The sequence below is a fragment of the Eucalyptus grandis genome, chromosome 8 (assembly GCF_016545825.1).
Source record: "Eucalyptus grandis isolate ANBG69807.140 chromosome 8, ASM1654582v1, whole genome shotgun sequence".
NCBI classification, from domain to species: Eukaryota; Viridiplantae; Streptophyta; class Magnoliopsida; order Myrtales; family Myrtaceae; genus Eucalyptus; species Eucalyptus grandis.
In genome coordinates, this window is record NC_052619.1 from 26,034,153 (window position 1) to 26,061,637 (window position 27,485).

Sequence of the window (27,485 nt, forward strand, 5' to 3'; positions counted from 1 at the left end):
TTCATGGTGTGTATCTCAGAGATATATTCAAGTACCTTCCTATTTTTCAAAAGGGTATTTTGTTGTGCATCCAAATGAATGCCCTTCTATTTGCCATTATCTTGCCTTGCTTCTGTTTCTGTGGCAGAGTGTGGCGTTACTTATGTTAGAGGATATTCTATGAAGGATCGGAGGCAGAAGTACACCACAAGTGCCATAACTTCTCCCAGACGACACTTAAGTCAGCCATAACTTCAAAACTGGTACACTTAAGTGCCACTTTTTTTCGAGTGGACACTTAAGTGCCACCTCCTCGACCCTTGCCGGAAATCCTACGTGGCAATATTTTATTATTATTTTTTGCCTACGTGGCTCGCCTGAGCTCCAAATCAGCATAAAAATTAAAAAAAATTAAAAAAATTAAAAGTTTTAATTTTAAAAATTTTAAAACTTTTTTAAAAAAGAAAATTTTAAAAATTTTAATTTTAAAAAATTAAAAAATTTTAAAAAATAAGAAAAAAATTAAAAATTTAATTTTAAAAATTTTAAAAAATTTTTAAAAAAGAAAATTTTAAAAATTTTAATTTTAAAAATTAAAAAATTTTTAAAAATAAGAAATTTTAAAAATTTTAAATTTAAAAATTTTAAAAAAATTTTAAAAAAAGAAAATTTTAAAAATTTTAATTTTAAAAATTTTAAAATTTTAAAATTTTAATTTTAAAAATTTTAAAAATTTTAAAAATTTTAATTTTAAAATTTTAAAAATTTTAAAAAAAATTAAAAAAATTTAAGAAAATAATAAAATTAAAAAAATTTTAATTTTAAAAAATTTAAAAAATTTTAAAAATAATAATAAGAAAATTTAAAAAATTTTAAAAATTAAAAAGGGGGGGAGGCGGCGGCGGCGGAGGTGGCGGCGGTGAGGAGCCGGCGGTGGCGGCAAGGGAGCCGCCCTATTCGGCCTCCCACTCCCCACTTTTTTATAATTTTTTATAATTTTAATTTTTTTAAAAAAATTTCTTAATTTTTAAAAAATTTTAAAATTTTCTTAAATTAAAAAAAATTAAAATTTTCTTAATTTAAAAAAATTAAATTTTTTAAAATTTTAAAATTTTTTAAAATTTTTAAAATTTTCTTAATTTTTTTTAATTTTTTTAATTTTTCTTATTTTTTAAAATTTTAAAAATTTTAACATTTTTAAAATTTTTCTTAATTTTTTAAATTTTTTAAATTTTCTTAATTTTTAAATTTTTCTTAATTTTTAAAATTTTTCTTAATTTTTTAAATTTTTCTTAATTTTTAAATTTTTTAAATTTTTCTTATTTTTTTTAAATTTTTTGAATATTTTAAATCTAATTTAATTAATTTATATACTATTATTTACACGTAGACGCGAAACGGCGTCGTTTTTTTGCATTTTCTCCGCCACGTCGGCGTGCAAAACGACGCCGTTTGGGACCGAGCTCGGAAAGTCGCCACGTCAGCCATTTGGCCGGATTTTCGCCGAAGTGGCACTTAAGTGTCCCATTTTACTCCGATGATGGCACTTAAGTGTACCATTTTAAAGTTATGGCACTTAAGTGTCCCGGCGTGCCAAGTTATGGCACTCTAGGTGTCCCGCACTCAAGGATCGGAAGAAAGAGCTTGAAAGTAAGAGGCATCTAGAATAGAGTTGACTTCTTCAGTTGCATTTGCATGTTAGATTCCTGGGTAGAATCCCATCCATGTGTGTATGCAAGTTCTTCAAGTTTTTTTGGCTATCTTTTGTGTCATGAAGTTTGAGCTATAATGCAACTGAGTGTCCTCTTACATTGCCTTAAAGTTCCATCATTGAGGTTTTGCAGATTGAATTCAGCATCTTGCGTTCTAATTTGTCTGATTATCCTAGTTGGCATGCCATCCTAGTATTGGCACATACAACTTAAACTAGAAAGGTGAAGGGCCATGACTGGCATAAAGGGCACATTCTGGTGTTCTTGTAGATGGTTGGAATTTTGTGAGGTGTTCTCAAATCTGTATATCTTGGTTCTATATTTGTAACAAATATGGCCCGACTTGTTCAGGTTCAGCAGCTAGGTTATGAAACTATTCTTAAGATTACATGGGTTACAATAAACACATTTATGCGCTACTTCTCTCTAATTGTATTCCATTTACAAGCAGAACTATACCTTCCATCAGAGCAGCAATCGCAGGATGCAAGAAAAGGGATCCCGCATAAAGCAGCCAGCACTTGCAGCAAATCATCAGATCTTGAATTCATGCTTCCCAAACAACTGCTGATTAAGATCAAGAGATGGACCTGAACCATAGACAATTTCTTGTTGGAGATTTATCAAGCGAAGGGCCATAAGATGCGAAGGGCCATAAGATGCCAAGGTCAAACCATAAGAAAAATGTACTCCCCTAATCAATGTGCTGCCTGGCTATTTTACGCAGCTTCAACACTTTTTCCAGCTATAAAAGAGTCAGAGCACAACTTTAAAGACCAGAAACTTTTCCCTTTTAGTTCATGAATTTCAATCCAAGCTGTTCACAAGTAATTGGTCTTCAAGAAAATGCTCGAAACTATACGTCAGAATATGCATTATTCCATTCCCGTAATTTCGTTTAACCCCGAGCCTGCTTGCTTCTTAGGTAGACATGTCTTTTGCTCCATGCACAGTAGAGCCTTTCCAAAAGAAAGCATCGCGCTTCTACTCAATTTGTTCTATTGGGCGAGATGAAAATATCACAGCAATAGCTCACAATTCTATGTATTACAATGCTAATAAGTCGTTCACAATTCTATGTATTACAATGCTAATAAGTCATAATTGACCAGCGTGATAAATTCATTAGAAGTCCACTGACCCGATTGCAGTCAAATAATTATAGAGTAGCTAGGAGTAGTAAATTCACTAAAGTGAATTTACTGCTACAGCTCCCCCCACCAACAATTATAGAGTAGCTAGGAGTAGTAAATTCACTTACCCACCAACAATTATAGAGTAGCGAGGAGTAGTAAATTCACTAAAGTGAAAGTTATTGCTACAGCTCCCCCACCAAAAGTAGCTAGGAGTAGTAAATTCACTAAAAGTGAAATTTATTGCTACAACTCCCCCACCAACAATTATTGAGTAGCTAGGAATAGTAATTGCATCTTTCCGCTCGGTCAAGAATACACTAGGGACATCGATTGCAATCAGCATGGTAAAAAAATAACCTTCATAAGTCAAGAATGCAGTGTGAACATCATCTGTTTGTTTTTGGTTTGAAACCGGGGAGGGGTTCATGCATGTGGTGGTGGAGCGTCCATGCATTGTTAGCTTTATCAATCGAACAACCTTTGTTCTGGTGTTACATGTGAGTGTCTAACTAACGAAGAGGAGGTCCTTGTTCAAGCTTTGTCTTTTTCTCTTGAAAAAAAAAAATGAAGACCAAAAGCAAAGGAAAAACATGGGTAGAAACGAAGGAAGAAGTGACTTTCTTTTTCTTTTGAGGGCTTGTAATTTTTTACTCTTTTTTTTTTTTTTTGGGACAAAAGTATACATATTCTGCCTGTTGAAAAAATCACATGCTCGCTAGTCAACAAATGTTTGGCCGATTGGTGAGTTTATATCCTTATGTGAGTCTGATTTAGTCATTTTTAAATTATTATTTGAAATAATATCCATTTAGGCCATCTTTTAATGAAATGACTCCGCTCTATGCTCTTTTTTGGAATATTCTTGAATAATAACTATCAAGCCTTTCTGTTAATAAAAAGAAAAAGAATAAAAAGGTAATGAAAATAAACCACTAGAGTCAAGCCTTCGATTCGCTTTAGATATGAGCATGTGGAAGGAACAAGGTGGTGGGAGCCACTTGCCCATCAAAATCAACTTCGATAATTTTCTTTCCAGAGCAAAGTTGCATGGGAGGAAGCTAGGACGAAAGTGAGCAAGTATTTCTGGTGTTTTTGACTAAGAGAAAACGGCAAATAACAGAGGGTGAGATATCATCAAATCACATGGAGCATCCAACCTTAGTGGACACTTTGCACTTTTGAAGTGCCATTTTTCATTAAAGTCCAAACACGAAAATCTTCTTTTAGACTAGATAATTTGAATAGACAAAGACTTTCTTATGAAATTTCGCATGAAGTATCCAATTGTGTTGGAAAAGACTTGCACTTTGATTTGATTGGAAGTAACACCACTAAGCAAGTGGATTCCTGAAAAAAGCATCCAATGAAAAAGCCCCACCCAAGCGAAAAAATAAAAAATAAAAAAATCCTTCACTCAAAATTCATAGAAAATAAGCTATTGACTCACCAATTAATCATTTAAGGGTGCGTTTGGTAACGTTTCTGTTTAAAAATTGTTCCAGGAAACAGAAATAGAAAAATGTGTTTCTGTTCCGGGGAACAATTTTTGAACAAAAAAACGCGTTTGATAACTGTATAAAATTTATGTTTCTGAAATAGAAAAAGAACAGAAACACGTTTGGTAACTCGTACAAATTTTCTGTTTCGGAATAGAAAAAGAACAGAAACACGTTTGGTAACTGCATAAAATTTTTGTTCCAATTTGTTTTTCAAGTGTTTTTTTTTTTTAATAAAATGTAAACTTGGTATTAAATTATCATTCTCATGAAATGCTCATCAATTTAATTATGTTCATAGTAAGTGAAAACAAACATTCTAAACATGATCATATTTGCTTACTTGGAAGAAAATTTTTAAGTTTGTACCAAAATTTTCCCAATTGTTTTTTTTTTTAATAAAGTGTAAACTTGATTTTGAATTCTCATTATCATAAAATGCTCATCAATTCAATTTTGTTCATGGTGAGTAAAGTCAAACATTCTGAACATGGTTATAAGCGCATACTTTGAAGAAAATTTTATAAATAAACTTTGTACCAAATTTTTGTCACGTGCCTTTTCTTTAAATAAAGTATAAACTTGGTATTGCATTATCACTTTAATGAAATGCTCATTAATTTAATTTTGTTCATGGTGGGTGAAGACAAACATTCTGAACATGATCAGGTGTATACTTGGAACAAAATTTTGTAAGTAAAATTTGTACAATAAGAGCTAGCTAAAAGAAGAATATCTTATAGATCTCTACATAGACCCTTTCATATATAACATCACAATAATGAAGTAATAGAGTTCATTGTTCAACTTCATCACATTGAATTTGATAAGTGAGTACTTAAAAACAAAATTACAGGAGACAATAGGTCATGGAGCTGCTATAAAAAAACAAAAATACTATCAAATAGACTGGAGGTCCTCTCCAAACATACATTTCCAACTTTCGGCTTTGATATTGCTTCAACAGTTGCTGATTTTGCTTCCTGCATTGAGCCACAAATTGAAGTTAGCAGGACGATGAAACCATTGAATCCACGCCAGCTCTCTAAAATTATGCACAATCAAGCATCACATGTTGGCACTTGTACCATGTACTCTTCAAAGAGATGATTCATTGACAATGGTGTCAACTTGCACACGAGTAACAAGATAATCAGCCAAGCTTAAATGTGTTCCAGTTCAAAAGCTCTTTTGCTGCAGTCTAAGCACGGATTGGTCGAGATTACTTTAACATCAATGCCAATCAATTGAGAATGTTACAAAAGTCAAGGAGTCAATATCTGGGAGCAATCTTAATGTTGTGAGGACAAGAGTGTACAGTTTCAATAGTGATGGATCAAATGTAAATAGTTCAGTTTATCAAGCACAAAACGAAAATCTGGTGCAACTAATCAGCCATTGGACACCACCAACCCCCCCCAAAAAAAGTTCCTAAAAGCTCCAACCACAATCAACCACTTTTTTTCTACTGGTGTTACAAATAAATATCATGGGAGATTAATCTATAATGAGAAAAAAAATACTAAAATTTCACACAAAAAGGAATTTATGCATCAAGAAAGAGTTGACAGTCAAACACAAAATGCTCCAATGCACAAGAAAATCACAAACCCAAAAGTAAAAAGCAACAACATCATGATGATCAAAAGAAAATGACACCAAATAAATGTGGAAGCAACGATCATGCATGCATCCAACATACACACCTCAATCTGTTGAAGTTTGGCCTCAAAGAGTTTATCCTTGTCCTCCTCCTACAGCAGACAATATATATGCTTTTATAATGAGTACGAGGGGAGCATAAACCGATGTGATTATTATTAAGGATACTGTTAACAGTATACTTTACCTCCAATAATTCAATTTTCAGGACATCGCATGCGCATGACACAAGGACAATTAGTAGATTGGAAATTGTTGAGCTTCCTTAATTAATTGATTAACAAGAGCCCCAAAGACCATTAACAAAACCCTATTATTAATAATGATCCATATGTCCCTTTGCAGCCAAGGATTAGAAGAACATACCTTGAGAGTATGCTAATCAGATGCAGGATGGGCAAGAATGAATACACGTTCTATCAAAACAATAACTGGCTCTTTCCCAAGACTCTTCCAGGAACCTATGCTCGACACAAGGATAAGAAAATTTAAAATACCTGACATTAGCACAGATAACTGAAACAATGGACTAGTCGAGAAATCAAAAGCATTACTGGTATATGCAACTCTTCCCTACATGACAAGCACTCCTTACACAGCCTTGCATATTCTGACCACAATCTATATAGTAAACATCAAAACCATCCGTAGGACATGCTTCAGATCAACAACCAAAATAATTCAAGTCTATAGTGTACTTTTTGACTAAAGTCCTTATGTTAGCATTTCAAAACATGCAACACGTCTCCACATATGCAACATGCAAAAACATGTCTCAGCATGTGCAAGAGTCAAAAAATTTCTATAAGTTTTTCAGCTTGCAGTAGTTCACAAGTTTTCCCATTCATTATGTTCTGAATCAACATAAAAGCCTAACATTTTCATAAGCCAATGCTCATTCAACACTATGGTCACACGACAGCTCAAAATTTTGTTTAATAAAAAAAAATTCCAGTACAGTAGGCTGAAGAAGCAATACATTATTATAGGCACATTTGACATCAAACAAGTCTATGAGTTTAGCCAATATCTTAATAAATGGAGCTCTATGTAGGAGAAAAGAGATTCCTTCCCAAAATTCCCAAAGCTAAATCCAAATTACTGCGAATATTATGTGATTAGTTCATATCCAAAATAGAAAATTCAACCAAGCAAGTCGCCCCTCCACCTTGAGACCAATTCTTGCATGAATTGCTAAAGATCCAATTAGTCCAAGAAAGAGGGGGAGGGATTAGTCACAAATCTTTTGATTCTATCTTTAATCTTCTTCACCCCTTCACATGTCAATAACTAGAATGAAAAAAAGGGAATGTCAACGCTCGCTGCTGCGAGCGAGCAGAGCAGCGACCGTCTGCTCGCTCGAGCAGGTAAGCAAGCGAGCCTTGCTCTGCTCTGCAGCAAGCGAGCAGAGCAGGGCTCGCTGCAACCAAACTTTCTATCTAGGGCACCGTTGCTCGCCAGATCTGGGCGAGGATGCTCGTCCGGATCTCGAGCGAGCGGACGAGCCGCTGCCGCAAATCGGCGAGCAACGGTGCCTAGATCCGGGCGATGGCTGGTCGGAGCTCGAGCCGCTCGAGCTCCGACCAGCCATCGCCCAGGATCTGCGAGGGCCTCCTCAATCGGTGAAGAAGAGGAGTGAGCGGGTTCACCAGTGAAGGAGCGGCGGCTGTCGGCGCGGAGAGGACGACGGTGGAGAAGCCGGATGGTCTCGAGACGAGGCGGCTGTCGGCGCCGGAGAGTGGGAGGCGCCGGAGAAGATGGCGGTGGAGAAGATGGAGGAGGAGAGGCTGCGGTGTTCGAAGGAATGACCAAGAAATAGAAAAGAAACACGAGAGCCGCCGCGGATCTGGGAGCAACGCTCGCCCGGATCTGCGAGACTCGCTCGAGCAAGCGGCTCGCAGATCTGGGCAAGTGATTCCTCGAGCGAGCCCTAACACTCGAGCTCTCACCGAAGTGAAGACAATCGGTGAAGGAGGAGCAAAGGACGACGTTTACACTGTGAAGGAGCAGCGGCCGTCGAGACAGCGCCGGAGAAGACGATGGAATTCTCTCTCGCGGGAGGAGGCGCTCGTCGCGGGGAGACGCTCGTCGCAGAGACGCTCGTCGCGAGGTCGGAGGAGGAGAAGCTCGTCGCTCGTCGCAGGTCGCCGGAGGAGAAGCTCTTCGCCCGTCGCTCGTCGCTTGTCGCAGGTCGCAGTCGCAGGAGGAAGCTCGTCGCGGGGGAGAGGAGGCCTGTTCGAGCACTATCCAAGAAATAAGAAACGAACACAATTTTGTTCCTTTTTTGTTTCTGATTTGTGTTTCAGAAACAAGAAACAAGTTTTTTGTGTTTCTTGTTTCTGTTTCTTTTTTGTTCCTGGGAACAAAAGAACAAAAAAGGAACAGAAACGCACACAAACATGTTTCTGTTCCTTTTTTGTTCCCAGGAACAAAAAAACAGAAATTTCTGTTCCTGGGAACAGAAATAGGGTGCAACCATGCAGGCCCTAAATGTCTAGAAAATTTCTCATTTCTTTGAATTTAGACATTTGAACCAATTGCATTATTTTTAACTGGATAAAAAGCTTAATCTATTTCCATTACAAAAGGTTAAAAAATTGTTTCACAATCATTGCTTTATGAAATGTGGGGAAAAGGGTAAAAGATTACATGTGCCTCTCTACATTTGGTGTGTGAATGTATCAAATTCCTCCTCTGACACTTGTTGAGCATACTATTGTTTAATAATGTATTGCGATGAAAATGTATCATTAACTCTTTTAATTTATCAACATGTGATGCCATGATATTTAGCTCTAAAAAGTCAAGTAAACGCGAGCAATTTTTGGCCCAAATAGAGAATATGCTCCATAGTATCAAGCATTTACACACAAATATAAGTTAAGCAATTTATTACACTCGCTATATGCATATAAATAAAAAAAGGAGTAGTGACAAAGGAATGCTGAACCGTTTTATAGTGGTTTGGTCCAAATGGATGCCAACTCTATTTCCAGAGACTGTTCAAGAGTTATGCCTATTCAACTACCCTTGAAGCATCATACATAGATTGGTTCGCAATGGAGCTGACATTCATTTATAAACATGGTGCACTCTTTTATAAAGAAATGCTCTCATATTGATCTCTCGAGAATTTGATTGCAAAGTGTACGCAAGAGGGATTTTGGATAATTACCCAATGCAATGAGTTATTCTATTTATAGGGGAAAATAACAGAGTCAACTACCCGTTAATAGCACTTCAAATATTTAGCTGAATTTGGCGGACAAATCCAAATCCAAAACTGCGGGAGCTGGATGTTTGGAGGTAAAGCCCGGTTTTCGTTCTACTTAGTTGAAAATGACCAAATTTTATTTAAGTCCTGCAAAAGAAATAGATTGTGTTAATTATTTTGCGGCCAAGTAAGTGAAACTGGCATTAGGGCTTGTTTTCAGAAAGCTCGCCAAAGGAACAAATGAAAAAATATTCCGTCAAAATCACGGCTTATTACGTCGTTCAAAGTGGATCGTAGTTCAGACCCAAAAAAAGTGGGCCGTAGTCAAAATGAACGGAAAAGGAAAATTCTTGAAACAACGCTACTTGTATTTACCAAGCTGGGGTCTTCCATATGTATCATGTGTAAATAACAAACAAAGTGCATAGGTTAACCCCTCTACATATTTCCTCTTTTTTTTTCAAAAAATAATAAAATAAAATAGAAAAGAGAATTTTCAAATATAATGGGCGAATATGCTTAAATTAATGCAACATTAGTTAGCGCAGGTGAGGAAAATATAAATATCCATATCTTGACAAAATAATATAAACATGCACATGACTCTCTCATACCATTCTTAACCAAAAGATGGCACTTAAAAATATCAAAATCAATTAATGCGGAAAATTAAAATTGTATCCAATGCACGTTGAAAATCTATTTCTTGACTCATTTTCTAAGGATACAATGAGTTGAATAAGCACAAAATTTAACAATTTCTTGTTTGCTATATAAACTCCTAAGAAATTAAGATCCATAATGTGAAAGATATGGCTATTCATGGAAGATGAAATATTGGAATGGAATATATTAGAATTGCGTCTAGAATGATAATTTATTTTGTTGTGATATATAAATTCATAGCTAATTTTTTTATACGCTCTGAATAATTTTGAACTTTGGCAAATAAAATAAAGTCACTTCCCGGTTTTTTGTGAGCCACAAAACAAACAATATTAAAATGAAAATGAACGAAGGAAACTTCTCGTCCATTTGTGAAAAATTAAAAGAAAAAGTAAAAATGAAAAGGCTCTTTTCCTGACACGGTGCAACGTTCGATGTTCCTCAGCATCTATTTCTTGACCAACTCGACGATAAAGCATCGCTCATTAGGGGTGAGCATGGTCCGGGTTGGTCCGGGCCACCCCCTAACCCTAGGACCAACCCGTACAGTGTCGGTCCTCAATTTTTAGGACCGAGGACCGACCCTATTGAGCCTGGGACCAAGGACCGAACCGACCCAATGGGTTCGGTCCGGTTCCAGGGTCAACCCGGGACTAATCGATAATTTTTTTCGTCTTATTTTTTTATACCCCATAAAAAAGCAAACTTACAAATTCAAATTACACATCCATCAATAATGTGACATTGTGCAACTAAACTATAAATACCAATACATATTTAGCAAATTGAAGATGACACAATAATAGAAATTTCGTACTTGCTAACCGCTCATCGAGATATGGGACAAGATGGAAAGTTCTTGTAATCATCTATCTTTAATATTCATAACATCATATGCAAAAGCGTTTTCCTGTATTTGATCATGTAAAGTCCATTCAACCAAAAAATGAGCTTCATACCACTTGACTAGCAAATCACCGTAGCAACTACAGTACTACTCTACTCTTCAAAAACTTCTACCATTTGACACAAATTGAAAAGCAAAGTACAGTTGAAATTCATTAGTAAAATACAATTAAACCATAAAAAGTTCAAAATACTTAATATAAACCATGAATATATAACTTCACATCTTGTTAATTCACTTGAACTTCTAAACACTTGAAAACAAAACAAACGACACTTAATTAATACTCAACAAAAGTTTTAAATTGAAATTACTATTAGTACTATTGATAGAACATTTCAATATAATATAATATAACAGACATTTTACTTAGGTTTAAATATATAAGAGAATTATAAGTAATATAATATAATATAATATAATATACAGGATTGGTCCAGGGTTGGACCGACCCAAAACTCTTAGGACCGAGGACCAACCCGCACAGTGTTGGTCCTAAAATTTCAGGACCAAGGACCGACCCAATCCCCTTGGGAACCGGACCAGGACCGGCAGGGTTGGGCTGGTCCAGGGTTGGTCCAGGGTTGACCCTAGACCGCTGCTCACCCCTATCGCTCATTGCTCGAAACGAATCCAAACTAAGCTCAGATTCCATCTTCCAATGTCGTCGTCTTCTTCTTTTTCTTCCGAAGCAAAATGGCCGTTCGACGTCTTCCTCAGCTTCAGAGGCGAGGACGTTCGTCACGGCTTCCTCGCCGACCTCCACAGGTGTCTGCTTCATGACGGCATCAACGCCTACATTGACAGCGAGGACTTGAGGCGCGGGGACGAGATCTCGCCCGCCCTCATGAGGGCCATCGAGGAGTCGCGAATCGCGGTGCTCGTCTTCTCCGAGGACTACGCTTCGTCAAGGTGGTGCTTGGATGAGCTGGTGAAGGTGATGGAGTGTAGGAGGCTTAACGGACAGCAGGTGCTGCCCGTGTTCTACAGAGTGGAGCCGAGGGAGGTTCGAGGGCAGAGAGAGAGTTATGGCAAGGCATTGGCCAGGCACGAGGAGAAACTGGGAAAGGGTTCTGAGAGGGTGGAGAAATGGAGGCAAGCCCTAATCGAAGCGGCCAATTTGTCCGGTTGGCATTATGACCATGGGTAATCACAGCGTTCCTATTCGACCCTGTAAAAGAATTTGGAATTCTCTAATTTTATTGATACATGATGGCATCGATTAGTATGTTGGCCCAGAGTAATGTTTTGGACTGTTGAAGAGTGATTGTTTACTTTGCGTTAGCTTTAGTTAGTTCAATGGACTGTATGTTTTTGTTTATACGCGTTCTTTTTGCTGCTTTGTTTTGGCAGAGATGAGACTGAGTTCATCGAGAAGATCGTCAAAGAGATCTCAGCTACAGTAGCACGAGTACCCTTGAGTGTTGCCAAGTATCCCGTTGGTGTAGGTTGCCGGGTAGAAAAAGTAATGTCGTTGTTGAGTATGGGCTCGGATGATGTTCAGATGATAGGAATATGGGGAACTAGAGGCTTAGGGAAGACCACTATTGCTAAAGATGTCTATAACAGTATTGCAAGTCAGTTTGATGGGTGCAGCTTTCTTGCAAATGTTAGAGAAACTTCCAATAGACCTGACGGCCTAGTTCATTTGCAAAAAGCGCTGCTATCTGAGACATTATGGAAAGAAAATTTAGTGGTCTTAAGTGAGGACAAAGGTGCTAATCTGATACGAGATAGACTTTGCTGCAGGAAGATTCTTCTTGTGCTTGATGACGTGGATCATGGGGACCAGTTAAATGCATTAGCTAGAGAATGTGCATGGTTTGGAAAAGGGAGCAGGATCATCATTACCACAAGAGATAAACATGTACTAACTTCTCATGGGATAGATTGGGTATATGAAGTTAAACCATTAGATCAAGATGAAGCTTCTGAACTTCTGAGTTCATATGCTTTTTCAAGAAATCAGACGAAAGACATAAGCATGGATCTCATAGATAATATTTTGGGCTATGCTAATGGCCTTCCCTTGGCTATTGTGGTCTTGGGTCCCTTTTTACGTGGTAGAAGTAGAGGGGAATGGGAGAGCACATTGGAAACACTTACTGAAAGTCCTAATAAAGATATAAATCGTGTCCTCAAGATAAGTTTTGATGCGCTGGACAACAATCAGAAGGACATTTTTCTTGACATTGCCTGCTTCTTTAAGAGGAGAAAAAGGGATTATGTAACCAGAGTTCTTGATGGTTGTGGTTTAAAGACTTTAATTGGGATGCAGACTCTAATAGAGAGATCCTTAGTAACAATTGAGGATGACAGCACAATACAAATGCATGACTTGATTGAGCAGATGGGTCAGGATATCGTTAAAAATGAGTGTCTAGATGACCCTGGGAGACGGAGCAGATTATGGTGCTATGATGATGTTTTTGAAATATTGTCGGAGGATATGGTGAGAGCTTCTCATGAAACGATCGATAATCTTATCTTGTTTAATTTACATGCTATCACCTGATCACAGTTGATTATTATTGATTATATTTTTTCCTTTATAGGGAACCAATGCTGTTAAAGGCATAGTGCTGGACTTGCCAACACGAAAAAAGCTAGACATTAGTCCCAGTGCTTTCACACACATGAGGAGACTGAAATTGCTCATAATTCTGAATGCACAAATCAGTGGAGGTCCCATATGTCTTCCTAATGATTTAAGGTGGCTTGAATGGCCTGGATGTCCTTTGTCCACTCCTGTATATGTTCCAAAGAAACTTGTTTGCTTTCACGTGCCTGACAGCCAGATTAAGGAATTTGGAAGGAACTTAAAGGTACATCATTAACGCTTTAGTTGACAGCTTTCTTTTTCGGCGGATATAAATTGAATTTATCAAAATCTCGTTCAGATGTTCTTTTTAACTTCCAGCGTTTTAGGAATTTGAAGTTTCTGAACTTCAACCACTGTAAGTTGCTGATTTGTGTCCTTGACCTTTCAGAGGTGCCAAATTTAGAGATATTGAACTTAAGTAGGTGGTCGAAGCTCAAGGAGCTTCCAAGCACTGCCAAGCTACTAATATTAATTTGAGTGATTACCAACTCCTCACGGGTTAGGTTGCCATCTAGTGTTAGTTTTTCTAAATCTTATTTGATTTAATGACGTTTTTAATTGTTTTGAAATCACTTTCTGATTTAATAATTTACTGACATCTAATTTGCAGATGTTATCGACATGTTGAAGTTACCAACTCTTACAAAATTTACTGATTTTTATTTGAGTCCATTTACCAATGTTTAATTAATTGTAACTTAAACAAACTGGAACTTTCCCCAAGCAAACGTGGTAAATTATGTGAATAGTTGATACTTTTGAAACAATCAAATAAAAATTGGTAAGTGATTTAACTAGGAATGTGTAACTTAATCACCACAAATGATGGTGATTGTAATGATGTCAGTACTATTCAACATAATTGGTAATTTCATAAAAGAGTGGTAATTTTATCATTCTAGTAGGCTTTCCAAATTAACCTTTGTAAACTATTGAAACAGTGGGTTCTTCTTAAACAATTAAATAAATATTAATTAACTCGGATAAGAGTTGATAATTTTGGATATGAGTTATTAACCTTTTCCAGTTGGTAAGTTGCCACAAATGTCAGTAAATTATCGGAATGGTTAGTACCTTTGAAACAATCAAATAAATATTGATAACTAATTTAAATATCCGTTGGTAGTTTCATGTAAGAGTTCTTAAATTAGCTCTGCATATAATTGTTGGTAAATTATTGGATTAGTTGGTAATTTAGGAAATAATAGATAATTTAGTATAGGACTTAGTTCAACTCATTGATAACTTCAACAAATAAATATCGGTAAATTATAGAAACAACTTTAATTTTTATAAACAATCTAATAATCGTTAGTAAGTGGACTCAATTAGCAGTTGATAATTTTCTAGAACAGATAGTATCTTAAAGGAGTTGTTAAGCTGACAAATAAACATTCATAGATTATTAAAACAGTTTACAATTTCAAAACACTAGAAAAAACATTAGTAGTGATTCAAATAAAAATTGGTTATTTTCTTTAAAAAAATTTGTAAATTTAACACATTGGTAACTCAAACAAAGAAATATAGTATAGAAAAAATGGTTGGTGATTCCAAAAATGAAATAAACATCTGTACAAGGACTCAAACAAGAGTTGGTAGTTTTATATAGTCAGTTGTAGTCCAAATGTTTTTAAAGACCCTTTCCATGAGAGCATTGAGAAGCCATGGTTTCATAACTCCTTGGATGAGGTAAATCACATTTAAGAAATAATAATACTAATTGATCAATTATATTCAACTCGTATTTGACAAATAAATAACGGTAATAAATCAACAAAAAAATTCATCCTCACTCCTTGCACAGCTCGTACTAGAGTTGACCGTAAAACTTTGAACCCATTTACTATAGAGAACATATCGTAAAGATCTATAAATAATTTTATGTTTGTTTCTTTCCCTTGTTTGATATTTGAGAGAATTTATAAATCTAGAATATCCAAATCCTTTTTCTTTCATATACAATGAAAGGAGTTTGAAAGAAGTGGTTAATGATAGATTAATTACATCGTCATTTACAAATAAATGAATATAATAAAACTACCCATCATGGGAAAAAAAAAGGGAAATCCATAATTGGAGAGTTTTATTACATGACTATGTATATTTCATTGACAAATTAACTCTACATTTGAGGCCCAGACGTTTATTGCATCATCGATCCAGACTCCTTTGCGGCTTCATGTTAGGTGGAAACAGATCGCCCAACTTGTGTGATTGAGGGGATGAATCTAACATGATTACTTTCTTGGCCCAATCACTTCGGCCATTCCATGGCCTTCCATTCAACATAGGAAACTGGCCTCAAAAACGAAAATCAGTCGATTAGAATATTGGGCAGTCGGACTTATTCATAGGCGGCTCATGTGAAACCAAAAGAAACGGGCAACTGGCCCGTTCGATTAAACTCGTGGAGAAGACACTACTTATCGATAGTAAAGTTACGAATGGTGGTGAAAAATTATTCAGTATAGTTCCTCGCTTAGTGATTTCCGTTGTGGTGGGGCTTTCCCATTTAAAATCTATTCAAGTAAGATACATGTTTGTGGGCTTTGGTCGGAGCTCCTTAGGGAGACCAAAAAACCAAAGTCCTACTCATTTTTCCAAGCCTCGCACGGTGGGCACAGGTTATAGCCGAAAAGTGATGGACGAGTCACTCGAGGCCCGAAGTTTTAAGAATTGTACTCATCGATATAACGTGTCAAAAATCAAAGTCTTACTCTCTTTTTTCCAATAATCGGTCACTATTTTATGTTTAATAGTCATATCAAACGATTAGAAGTCACATTTAATGTAAGCCCTTGCCATGAGTAGCTTCTCATTTTCATAGCTATTTACATTTGCAGAACTTAATGACTGCACTGATATGTTTTTGCAGGATTTTAGAATGTTGAAGGACATCAATTTCAGTAAATGCAATTTCCTGACTCGTGTTCCTGACATTTCGTGGGCTCCAAATTTGGAGAGATTGGATCTTAGTTGGTGCGAAAGCTTGGTGGAGGTTGATCAATCTGTTGGATATCTTGACAAGTTAGAATTTTTATCATTAGATGCGTGCTCTAATCTTAGTATCTTTCCTAGCATACTCAAGACAAAATCTCTTCGCGAACTTGGTCTCTCTGATTGCTCTAAACTCGAGAAGTTCTTTGATATTCCAGAAAAGATAGAACATCTAAAGGGACTTGAACTAGCAGGAACGGCTATTAAAGATCTCCCTGCATCCATTAATAATCTTGTCTCTGTAGAGTATATAAGTTTATGGAATTGCAAAAATTTCGCAAGGCTTCCATCTAGCATTTATAAATTGCAAAATCTGAGCTCTATGGATATTAGAAATTGCTCCAATTTCATCACATTTCCAAAGAACTTGGAGGATCCAACTGATCTTGATGGTGGCTTGGGATTCCCAAATCTAGACAGGCTAAATCTTCAGGGTTGCAATTTATCAGGGTTAGATTTCCTCGAGGGTTCTTCCAATTTTCCCAAATTGACGTACCTAAATCTTGGAGGGAACAAGTTCACTCATATGCCGAGGTGCTTCCGCAAATATGATAATTTGACAAACTTGTATCTGGATAATTGCAAGCAACTGCAAGAGATTCCTCAGCTTCCATCAAATATTGGGCACATAAGCGCAAATAATTGCAGATTTCTACAAAAACTCCCAGATTTTTCGAGTCTCTCCAACTTCTCTGAAGTTGACTTCTCTTCTTGCTGTGGATTATCACGGAAAGGGTTCGATCTGGCTGGTGTGTCAATACTCAAGGTCAGTCTCTCTCTCTCTCTCTCACTCACTCACTCTCTCTCTCTCTCTCTCTCACACACACACACTTTGAATGCTGTATGACAGTATCTCCGGAAGACGGGGAAACTCGACATTCTCCTAATTGGAGGAGAGATGCCAGGATGGATTCACCATTGTGAAGAGGGACCTATATCTTTCAAGGTTCCCAAGGATCTGTATGACAAATTCTTAGGACTTGCACTCTGTGTGGTTCTTGGGCTGGAGGAAGGAAAAGTGGTCGATGTTTCATGTGAGGTCCAAATTTTTGTCAATGGCAAAAGGGTGCTTCATATGAGCAGAGCCTTTTATTCACTGGAATCCGATCATGTGTGGCTTGAATATTTTCAGCGCATGGCTCTGTGGGAAGTAGAGAAGTATCTGCAAAATGATTGGAGTCATTTTCAAGTTCACCTTAGGGTTTGCACAGGAAGCATAAAGAAGTGTGGGTTCCGTCTAATATGCCAGCAACAGGAGGATGATTTGAGGGTTGAGCCCCAATGCCCTCATCCGATAGAAATAAATTGGATGGTCAAGGAAAGCGACTCAGAGGAAGACAATTCAATAGACACCAAGGAAGAAGACAGTCCAATCGAAACAGATGGAGAGGAAAGCTGATCCACTTAACAAAGATAAGATGGTCTTAACTATGGTTCCACTGGCACCAAATATCATACGAGTGTTAGCTTGCCAAACATTCCTGTCAAATTGGTCGCGACTTGTTGAGGAGTTGATTCTAGGGGAAGCGATTCCAATGCATTTTGCTTTTCTGTTTTCTTTATTTTTTTCGTCTCTACTAGAAATTTTAAAATGTCTGCTCCTTAAATGAAAATTGAAATTCACAATGAGATACGGGTTTTGCATCATGCTATTAATACTGACATGGTTGAGGAACTATTCCTTACTCTCTTTCTATATGAATTGTGATGCAGAATGCATTAATCCAAACTTAAGTGGATGCTTGTTGAATGGCCATGGTCTTCCTAGTTGCTCTGTGAATGTCACTTACACCTCTATCACCTCTCTTAATCCAATTAATGATGCCAGTGCTTCATTCTCTAAAATTCTGAAATAGCAAGTTTTGCTCAATCTGATATGATCTATATCTTTAAGAAAGTGTTGATCTAATTGCGTCAAAGATCAAAAGGTCGACACCTTGGGAAGATTAGTTGATTCCTTTGTTACAAGGTAGACAATTGGATAGGTAAACAAAGTAATGTGTCATAACTAGAGGCTTCTTTGAACTGTAATGTCTTGAACTTGTAGCGGGTTGCTCACCTGCTGTGCCATTAATAAAATCTTTCTTGAGGAGAGAAAAGAGAAGTAGACAGAATGGCGATTTATGGTTGAGTCACGTTATCACGAAACTCCATTCACTCCCACTTCCTTTAACCAACAATTTACCTTACATAGATTTCACCTCGAAGTGTACTCCCTTGTCTGTACTATTCTCAAGTTTCAACAACAGTTTTAAGCAGCTAAAATCTTCTACAATGAAAAAACAATTTCTGTTATTTTGACCTTCAGCTGAAACAGCATTGTTGCACACCAATCTCTCTAGTGAAATAGCTATTTTGTCTGACTAAACTGTAATTACGAGGATCTTTATTCTAGTTTACATCCGATGTCTCCCATCATTTTTCTCTATCTCTTACACAATGCCAGGATCCAATCATCTTCATTCCTGTTGAAACAAAAGAGGGAGAGAGGTATGGATGTACATGAAGTATTAGTCATTATCTGGCCTGAAGTGTACAGCATAATCTGATAAGAGTATTAAACGGGCCCAGAAATTTCTTATTAATTTCAGTCTTCTCTAGTTAATAATGGCTTCGGTAGCAATAAAATTTATTAGACACACACAAAGCATATGAGCATATGCTGCTATTGAGTAGAGTGAAGAATGCCAAGTTTTGATAAATACTCTTCAATTCATATTACAGACTCTACCGTGTGACTTTACTATTGCTGGATAATATACATATCGGTGCCATTGAATACAGATGATTTTATTCAATCAATATATCTTATGGATGAAATGCAGAAAGTTCTGAAAGGATGCATTGAACTCGACTTTAGAGCGCAGGTTTCTCATTTCAAGTTCTCTTTTTCACTCAAAGCATATGTTGGAAATGATAATAGAACTGCCATACTTCAATACATATGCCCTTAACTTATACCCAACAAAAACAGGGTAGAAATCGATGTCATAGGTTAGGTCGACTCTATTAGTCGATTGGTGTTGGCATTAAGCTAGTCAAGTCTCGACACTTCCTTTCCCAGACAGTTAAAATTATTTTTGATAAGAGAAGGTAAATGAGTTTGAAATCGGGGATTAATCATCATACAGATGCGTTCCCATCAGATTGGTGGATTCAGAGAGAGCCTCCCTCCATTTCTTGACCACCTCCAAGCCCGTCCCATATTTGAGTTTGAAATTAGTTCTCTCTTTTTTGTCTAGTTTTTTTTTCTAATATATAGCAGTTTGTTCGAAAGCTGAGTGACCTTCAATTTGTTCTATGTTGGCTAAGTAGATGTATACGGATATTCCATGTTTACGTAATTCCGTGTATAAATTTTTAGGAGGATTGGTGCTGACGCTCGGTGTAATGCTGAATGTCTTGGAACTGACATCCAACTCCATCCATAGAAAAAAACTATCATTTCTACTTTGCATCCGAACATAATAGTTATGAATGGCTTCGCCATCTCCAGTTCCAAGTCTTAACTTTCTCGCATTTTCAATGAAATTTCGATGCTCTTTCTTGCCAAAATTAAGATCTTCATAACCTCCTGCCTCAACAACAGGCGATTAAAAAAATTCTTGTCGATCCTTATACCAGCTTTATCATTTCAATTCAAGCCTTCTTTTCACATGAGCATCCAACTTCTTGGGGCATCTTTGATCGCGAACTTTCCCAGGACTGAAGTTACGATTGTGGTCAAGATGGAAAGATGATATTCTGTACTTTCCACCTGGACATAAACAAGCACTAATCTTTGCTTACACATTGTTCCTGACATAGGCCTTGGCTTGACAACGTTAACCAATCTACACTCTTTCCATAACGAGAACATGCAAAAATCAAGTATTAGATCTTACTGTCATCTCCATTTTGCGAGCTCCTCCACCGAATCCCACTTGTTTAGCCTATCTTTTCTAATACTCTTGGAATTCCTCTACAGAATCGAGTACCATTCCTTGCCTCGGTTTTATTACAATTTCTTTGTCAATTTGATTTCCTTTTGGCTCATCTGTAGCAGCTTCTCTTTCACATTCTTCACCGTTAGATAGTGCGACATCATTCTGCACTTCTAGTGTTGAAATGAGTTCTTTTTTTTTTGGTGAAAGTTGAAATGAGTTCTTGTGTTTGCTAAAATTACACAAAAACAAAACTTTTTGTATGACAATTAATTAGTGATATCGGTACATGAAGATACACATGAAAGCAATTGCTAACACAATTGCAATAGTAAGCTTTCTCAATTTCTCTCTACCGTTCGATGCAAGATTAGTGGTGTGTTTGAACTAGAGGTCCGATATTTGTGGGGCTGGATCTGAAGAATGTCATAATTTACGCTACGAGGATATCAGTCGTTTGTGGCTTGGACTTGAAGAACATCATAATCAATTTTTTTTTTAATGCAGTACACGGGTAATATGATTAGCCTCCTTTTCATTTCTATGTGTTTCTTAATAAAATGCACGAATAATGTTTTTGGAGATATGTATATAGGTGTTTTTACTTCCGGTGTGAATCATTTTGATTCAATTTTACTGATACACGTGTTCATGTTTTGAGAAACAAATCCCAACATATCACCATGGCCACCTCCTCTCTTTGCAATCCCATCACCGTGGCTGGCCCTGCTCAACTCAATCGACGTAGTCTCGCCTCCGTCCGAGCTGCATGACGCTGCCGTCGAGGCCCCAAACTTAATCACATCTCTCTCCCTCTCTCTCTCTCTCTCTCCACACATCGAATTTGAGGTTGGAAGCCTATATCTGACGGTGCTCATTGCTGTGGTCGCGGCCTTGCGACCGTCCAAAGCCCCCTGTCTTCATTGACAGAGGACACAATGGTGATGACGTGTTACCCGACCGCTCTTACGTTTCCATTGGCTACAAATCCAAACAAATAATAAAAGAGAAACAGAAAAGAAGCTTTGGAAGGCACAGAGCCAACTGTTCTTTCGCCTTTTACTAATGAATACCGTGTGCACGCCGCTGCTCAGCAGCACACGCCACTTTTGGAAGGCTCTTGGCCTCTGCTGGCCTGAGCCTCTACCAACTGTCGAGTGTCGAGGGTTCTACAGGAATGCAATAAGGGCATCAGATAAATAGAGTTCATCTTACTTCATCAGGCTCAGACACATGAGCTGAATAGACAACAAACTCCTTTACCAGATCTTCTGCCACTAGAGGACGGGGAATTGGTAGCATACGATTGGAACCTAGAAAGTCTGGTAAGAATGATACAGATCCTAGACCAGTCAATCCATCAGCGACATTAACTGTCTTTATATTACAAATGGCATCGGCCAAAGAGGTGCATAGATGTAACTATAGACTCGAGGATGATGAATTAGGGCTACATCGTGCCCACAAATAATCAAAGAAAGGACATAGTGCTTTGTTTTATGCATCGCTCTCATAGCTTCCTACAATTTGCAAGAAAATTCTAGGGATTGGTGGCTTTTCTGCGACCATAATCCCCTCCAAAATCTGAACTACCTGAGACATAGTTGGTCTATCTCGCTCGCTGTCTTGAATGCATCAGCAAGCCACTTTGCATGCTCTGCACACTTCTTCCATCGCCACGAGTCCATTCAATCTGCAGTCCACGAGTGGCAAGACTTCTCCTCCTTTGGCGATTGGATTAGCTACCTGAAGTGGTAGATAATTGCGCATATTGCTATTCAGCTCCTCAATATTTCTCTTTCCCGATATGATCTCAAAGAGAAGCTTTCCACAGCTGAAAATGTCGACTTTTGACGTGATGGATCCCCTGAAATCCACTCTGGTGGGAGGTACCCTCTGATTCCCCTCATGGTGTTACTGGTAGTTACACGGCTGACATCCCATCCTAGGAGTTTTGCGAGGCCGAAATCAACAATCTGTGGTGCAAGTTCTGCGTCCAACAGTATATTCTCTGGCTTGATGTCGCAGTGTATAATGCAATCTCGACACCTCTCATGGAGGTACTCTAATCCTTTAGCAATCCCAATGGCAATGCTCTCTCTGGTTTTCCAATCGAGGGTGTTGGGACCTTTCTAAAACAAAAGAGCTGCGAGCGAACCATTTGCAAGGTACCCATATACTAGGAACCTTTTTGACTCTTCTGCACAAAAGCTGCGCAGCCGAACCACATTGCACTGCTGTTTTGTTTCGATAGTTCTAACTTCAGCAACGTAGTGTTTGTTACAATGGTTTTGGTTCAAAAGTTTCTTCACTGCTATGTCTAGCAGTAATCCTTGGTAAACAGAACTAAACCCGCCTTCCCCAATTTCCTCAGAGAAGTTCTTAGTCGCTTTCTTCAGCACTCCGATATTCAAAATGCATCAAATGGTCGTCTGGTGCATGAGCAGACGGTCTCGTCCTAATAATCAACAGCGACACACTAAAGACCATAAGAAAAGCTAAGGACACAACCACAACCGCTGTTATGAAATTCGAAATGGGTTTCCTCTTTTTCTTCCTCTCCTCCTTCAAGTCCGATGCCGCGATCTGGACATAGAAATCTCTCAAAAGTACATCATCGGCCAATAGTTGAACCAAAAACTTCTTATCCGTCCATATGTGCCCTTCAGCAATGTTAGCATATGCACTGCACGAACAGTCGCTCAAGCAAAATGACCTGCATGCTTAAATGTTTTCAACCATGAACGAATCAGAATTTTTCGGCAAGCGTGTGTTGCGCATGAGGAAAAAATTTATCTTTCTTGTCATCACTACATTCCGGCGCAGATCTCCTTTCGCATTGGGCCTGACGATCTTCCAGCTTCAGATCATCCACGTATGAGCGCAATCACGAAGCGGTGCATCTCTCTGATCGCAGTTAGAAGGAGCACCACAAAAGGGGTAAATCTCACACTTCGTTGTTGGGTGTACCCAAAGCACTTTCCATTTCTGGATATGCTTTGCCAATACTAATTGCTTGAGCAGCCCCGTCGGTTCAAGCACGATCCAAGAAAGATTATGAGGGGCAACCGAGGATTATTTGGCGTACGTCTCCTTCTCATTTCATGACATGGTACTCTTTTTTAATGATTTGATTTATGTGGAAAACACAAATAAATAAGTATCATACAATTTTAGAATTTATTCTTTTCTCGATGGTACCCTCAAATGAAATGCATTAAAAAAAAAAAAAAAAAACAAATTGTCCGCAAATTTGAGGCTTGACGCTTCATAATCAGCAAAAGATGGCAGACCAAACTTGACCATTGGGTAGACTTGATAGCGGGTGAGACCCACCTCGGTCCAGGAAGTAACAATACTTTTCGAGAGTCTTCGTGTCATGTCGGATACTCCGACACGTGTCCGACACTCAATCAACAGGTGTCGGAAAATTCAATACCTGATCAACTCTTTCGACACTTGAGATGTGTGAGTTTAGATTTTCAACATGTGATTCCGACATGTACAAGCTTAATTTTAAGAATTTTCAATAAAGGATAAGTCAAAATGTAAATATATGTAACTACCGCTTACGATGGCCTAGTTGGATAAGTGCTCTCATGATCCTTTATGAGAGGAGAGGAGTAATTTTAAGTGTGACATTTTCAATTAATGTTGGTAAGTTCCTAATAAAAAAATGTAAATATATAAAAATAAATAAATAATAAAAAAAATGATAAAGGAGGAAAGAAGAAAGATATAGCCTTCTCTTTTCTTCTAAATCTTACTTGTTGTGATACACAATTCACCCTCCAATTTGTTTTTCTCCTCTCTTCCAACATGCTCTAATAGCAAGTCTAAAATGTGGATTGCTTGTTTTTTTCCCCTCAAAATTTTATAAATTATTGGAATTGAGTTAAATTTGTCAAATTGAAATAATGAATTATATTAACAAATGGTAAATTAATGTTTTTAGTGTAAATTCATTTTAGGCTCTTTTTCTATTATTTATTTATTTATTTATTTATGAAATTGAATCAAATTAATTTGATTAATATAATCATAAAAATGATAAAATATAAATATATATTTGATATACAACGTGTCCCAAAGTATCGAAATTTTCTATTTTCTAATAAATGACATGTTGACGTGTCGTGTCGTGTTGTATCGTGTGTCATGTGTTGTGTGTCGGTGTCGGTACTACTTGGGTCTTGGTGGTAGGCTTGGTGAGAAGAGAGGGGGAGAGTACGTGGAGTTGTGCAACTTTTTACATCGCATCTATAAGAAAAATACATGTCGTCCTTCAGGTGAGGAGAGAGCATGAGGAACGGTAACCCTGTGGCCTCCACTCCAAACCAATCAATATAACACAAATAATACGATTGGATCACATATAATCTCATATAGAAGTTGTCACATTAATTTTTAAGGATTTCTAATCAAAGTTCAAATTAGTAGGGATGATTGTGTATAGGATATAAAATGTGGCGTGCTTATGCTTCTCCTACCAAGATAGAGCCTGCTGTAGTTGACATGTCTCCCTCAAAATCCAAATAGATAACTAGATTCATCAACAAGTAATTGTTTGAGGGCAACTGGGGAGGTTACTTAAGAAGCGAAGCCCACGCAAAGAAGCAACAGAGACTCTTGGCTTGTAATCTGTTGTTGGGTCGCTACATCACCAATCCCTCGCCGCTAGCCTCTTCTGAGTCCTAAGATGGGTCCACTTCACATGGCGTTGAATGAAGTTCATATGCCCCATTAATTTCCATTGATAAGAAAGAGCGACAATAACACCGTACCATAGCGTTGATCAAAGCATATTATCAATTTTCAAAGATTGATGAAGGGATATTTAAATATCGTTGCATGAATATATTAGTAGGAGATTTCACTCATTTGTAGTTCAGAAAAGTAGTATTGTAACTATACCGTGATGTGAGCGCACAAAATAAAAATTTGAAAGGAAAAAAAGAACGCTATGATTAACACGATATGTTTCAATGATAATAATATAAGCCTAGCTAATATTTTCTATCATTATAGTGATTCGTTTCTTTAAAATAGCATTTACCTACAGTCCTCTTTTACTCCTTTAAAGCAGCTAAGAGGTCTCAGCCTCATTTAAGTTCAAGATCTTCAAGGTTACCGGAGGAGGGTCTCTCTCTCTCTCTCTCTCTCTCTCTCTCTCACTGAGACAGAGCAAAATGAAGAATGTCAACAACAGCAACACAAGACTCATCCTCCTCCACCCTTACATCCAGAAGCAAGGAAGCTCCAACCGCCTTCATCTCCTTCTTGACCACCGTCTTCGTCGTCACCCTCATTTACACCAGAGAGTATTCCACAACCGCCGCCGCCTCCGCCGCCACCACCACCACCTTTCCCTCCACCACGACGGCCTATAGCAACGCGCCTCTGCCATCGACCGTCATCAAAACCCTCCTTCACTACTCATCCAAGTCCAACGACTCTTTCCGCATGTCCTATACCCCGAGCTCAAGCCCATCTCGGACGTCCTGAGGAAATGCTCCTCCCCTCGCAACTTCCTAGTGTTTGGCCTCACTCATGAGACCCTCCTCTGGAAAGCCCTCAACCATCACTCGCAAGCGAAGTACCGCATGGATGAATTTCACTATACCATCGGCTGATCGCCCCCGAAAAAAGTTTCTATTTGAGCATAATGCCGATGAGAGACAATGTCAAGACAAAGCAGTTTCCCTGAAATTGCCAGCTCTGTGCTGCATACCTGACAAGAGCTCCCACAGGCCCAGTCCTTGAAATTGGATGGTGATGGCTTAGTCATAGAGTGAGAGTTTAGAGCTGCCAAAGCCATTGATATCTGCGTGAGGAAGATTATCTCCTCCCGCCAGTGCTTGTCCCTTCGTACGAAGGAACCCCACTCTATGACGTCCACCAGGTATTTGTGATTTAACCCAATTGAATCCTTTGTATTCACGGATTTAAATGTTTTGACTACTAGTTTCGTGATATTCTTTCTCTCTTTTTTTTTAGTTTTTTCCTGTTATATTGATGCCCTGGTCAATCTAGATGGATGAGTTTATTCCATTTCCACACAATTTTGTGTAAAAATTTTTGGGAGGGTTGCTGCTGTCCCTCGGTTTAATGCTGTTTTGAAACCGGCTTATGTTGTGTGTCTCGTAGAATTTTCCTTGATGAGATTTTTTTCTTATTGTATGGGAGGCTCAGTCTAGTGAGGACTTCAGTTCTTCACAGGTTTACAGTTACCAACTCTTGACAGTACTTTAGTGGAAGAATCTAATCGAGCCTAACAAATGGCAAGAGTGGCACAGAGCATGGGAGGAAGTTTCTGTCTGTATTTGGAAATCTGTGAAGTTCCTGTTATGTACCATTTGAGAAGGTAATCTTGTTCATTTTGATTTTTCATTTTTTCTTTTCTCTGCATTGCTAGAAAGGATGATCCCAGGGATGATTTTGTTTTTCTTATGAATTGGAAATTAGAATTGGAAAACTGAGGTTGAGTTGCGTGGCCTTAACTTAATGCTAGCTGATTCCACGTTTATGGTGCATCAATTGTGGTGCATTGATGGGAAAATCATTGCATGTTAGAACTGCTTGGATAGATAGCATATGCATCAGATACAGGCGATAAACTTCAAGAAACATATATGTACACTAGGCTTAGGACTTTTTTTAAGTAAATTTCCCTGATATACATAAGAACCTGCACTTGGTTTGCATCTAAGCAAGAGAGCATTATTATCATTGCATCCATTTCCACCATCAATCAAGTTTCTTCGAAGGTCCTATGAGCACATGTAATATTGAACTGAGGATCAGTCCATCTGTCCTCCATGAGAGTCAGATACAAAGCTTGTATGTTTAAATAAGCATACGGTTTGTTGATTTACAGATGGATCAAAAGCATTGTCATGCCCAACCCCACCTTCAAAAAGACATGCTGGGATTCACCTTTCTAAGGAGAATAATACTACATAAATCATACTAGCACTCAATGTCATTAATTTAATTAGAAAAGTACTTTCCTGGCAACATAAGAGTTCCACCATATAAGAAATTTTCCATTGTGTGCTCGTACGTCAAAAGATGCTGATAAAATGGTTAACGAGACTACATTAACTCCCAAAAACATAAGGTCACTACCAAATAAGAAGTATTTCTTATAATATGGAATAGAGAAAAAGCATATCGATAAATGCACAA

General features: G+C 37.7%; 1 protein-coding gene and 1 long non-coding RNA gene across 10 annotated transcripts; one reads left to right on the forward strand and one right to left on the reverse strand.

Annotated features, from left to right (window-relative positions):
* Nucleotides 1–5,041: 5,041 nt before the first annotated feature.
* On the reverse strand, nucleotides 5,042–6,365 carry LOC120286692. The gene is made up of 3 exons (XR_005545407.1): nucleotides 6,352–6,365; nucleotides 6,030–6,077; nucleotides 5,042–5,306 (listed from the first exon to the last, which is right to left on the reverse strand). It is a non-coding gene; the product is annotated as an uncharacterized LOC120286692 (long non-coding RNA).
* A 5,061-nt stretch (nucleotides 6,366–11,426) lies between these two features.
* On the forward strand, nucleotides 11,427–27,269 carry LOC104416694 (disease resistance protein RPV1). 9 transcript variants are annotated; one of them, XR_005545870.1, is made up of 7 exons: nucleotides 11,427–11,918; nucleotides 12,126–13,224; nucleotides 13,328–13,597; nucleotides 16,253–17,191; nucleotides 25,439–26,199; nucleotides 26,490–26,661; nucleotides 27,175–27,269. XR_005545870.1 is itself a non-coding variant. In XM_039300777.1 (5 exons), exons 1-5 carry the CDS (start codon nucleotides 11,434–11,436, stop codon nucleotides 25,473–25,475), a joined length of 2,832 nt encoding a protein of 943 aa, XP_039156711.1. In that variant the 5' UTR covers nucleotides 11,427–11,433; the 3' UTR covers nucleotides 25,476–25,586. The 9 variants fall into 9 exon arrangements, 4 of the variants coding, with proteins under 4 accessions (XP_039156711.1, XP_039156712.1, XP_039156713.1 ...); XR_005545868.1 differs by lacking the exon at nucleotides 27,175–27,269 and having other exon boundaries at nucleotides 26,490–26,786; XR_005545871.1 differs by lacking the exon at nucleotides 27,175–27,269 and having other exon boundaries at nucleotides 26,507–26,786.
* The last annotated feature ends 216 nt before the right edge of the window (nucleotides 27,270–27,485 follow it).

Coding starts and splice junctions, on each gene's coding strand:
- LOC104416694 (XM_039300776.1), top strand. CDS start 11,434: ATGTCGTCGTCTTCTTCTTTTTCTTCCGAAGCAAAATGGCCGTTCGAC. Junction 13,225..13,327: donor AAATATTGTCGGAGGATATG/GTGAGAGCTTCT, acceptor TTTCCTTTATAG/GGAACCAATGCTGTTAAAGG. Junction 17,141..17,224: donor CTGGTGTGTCAATACTCAAG/GTCAGTCTCTCT, acceptor GCTGTATGACAG/TATCTCCGGAAGACGGGGAA.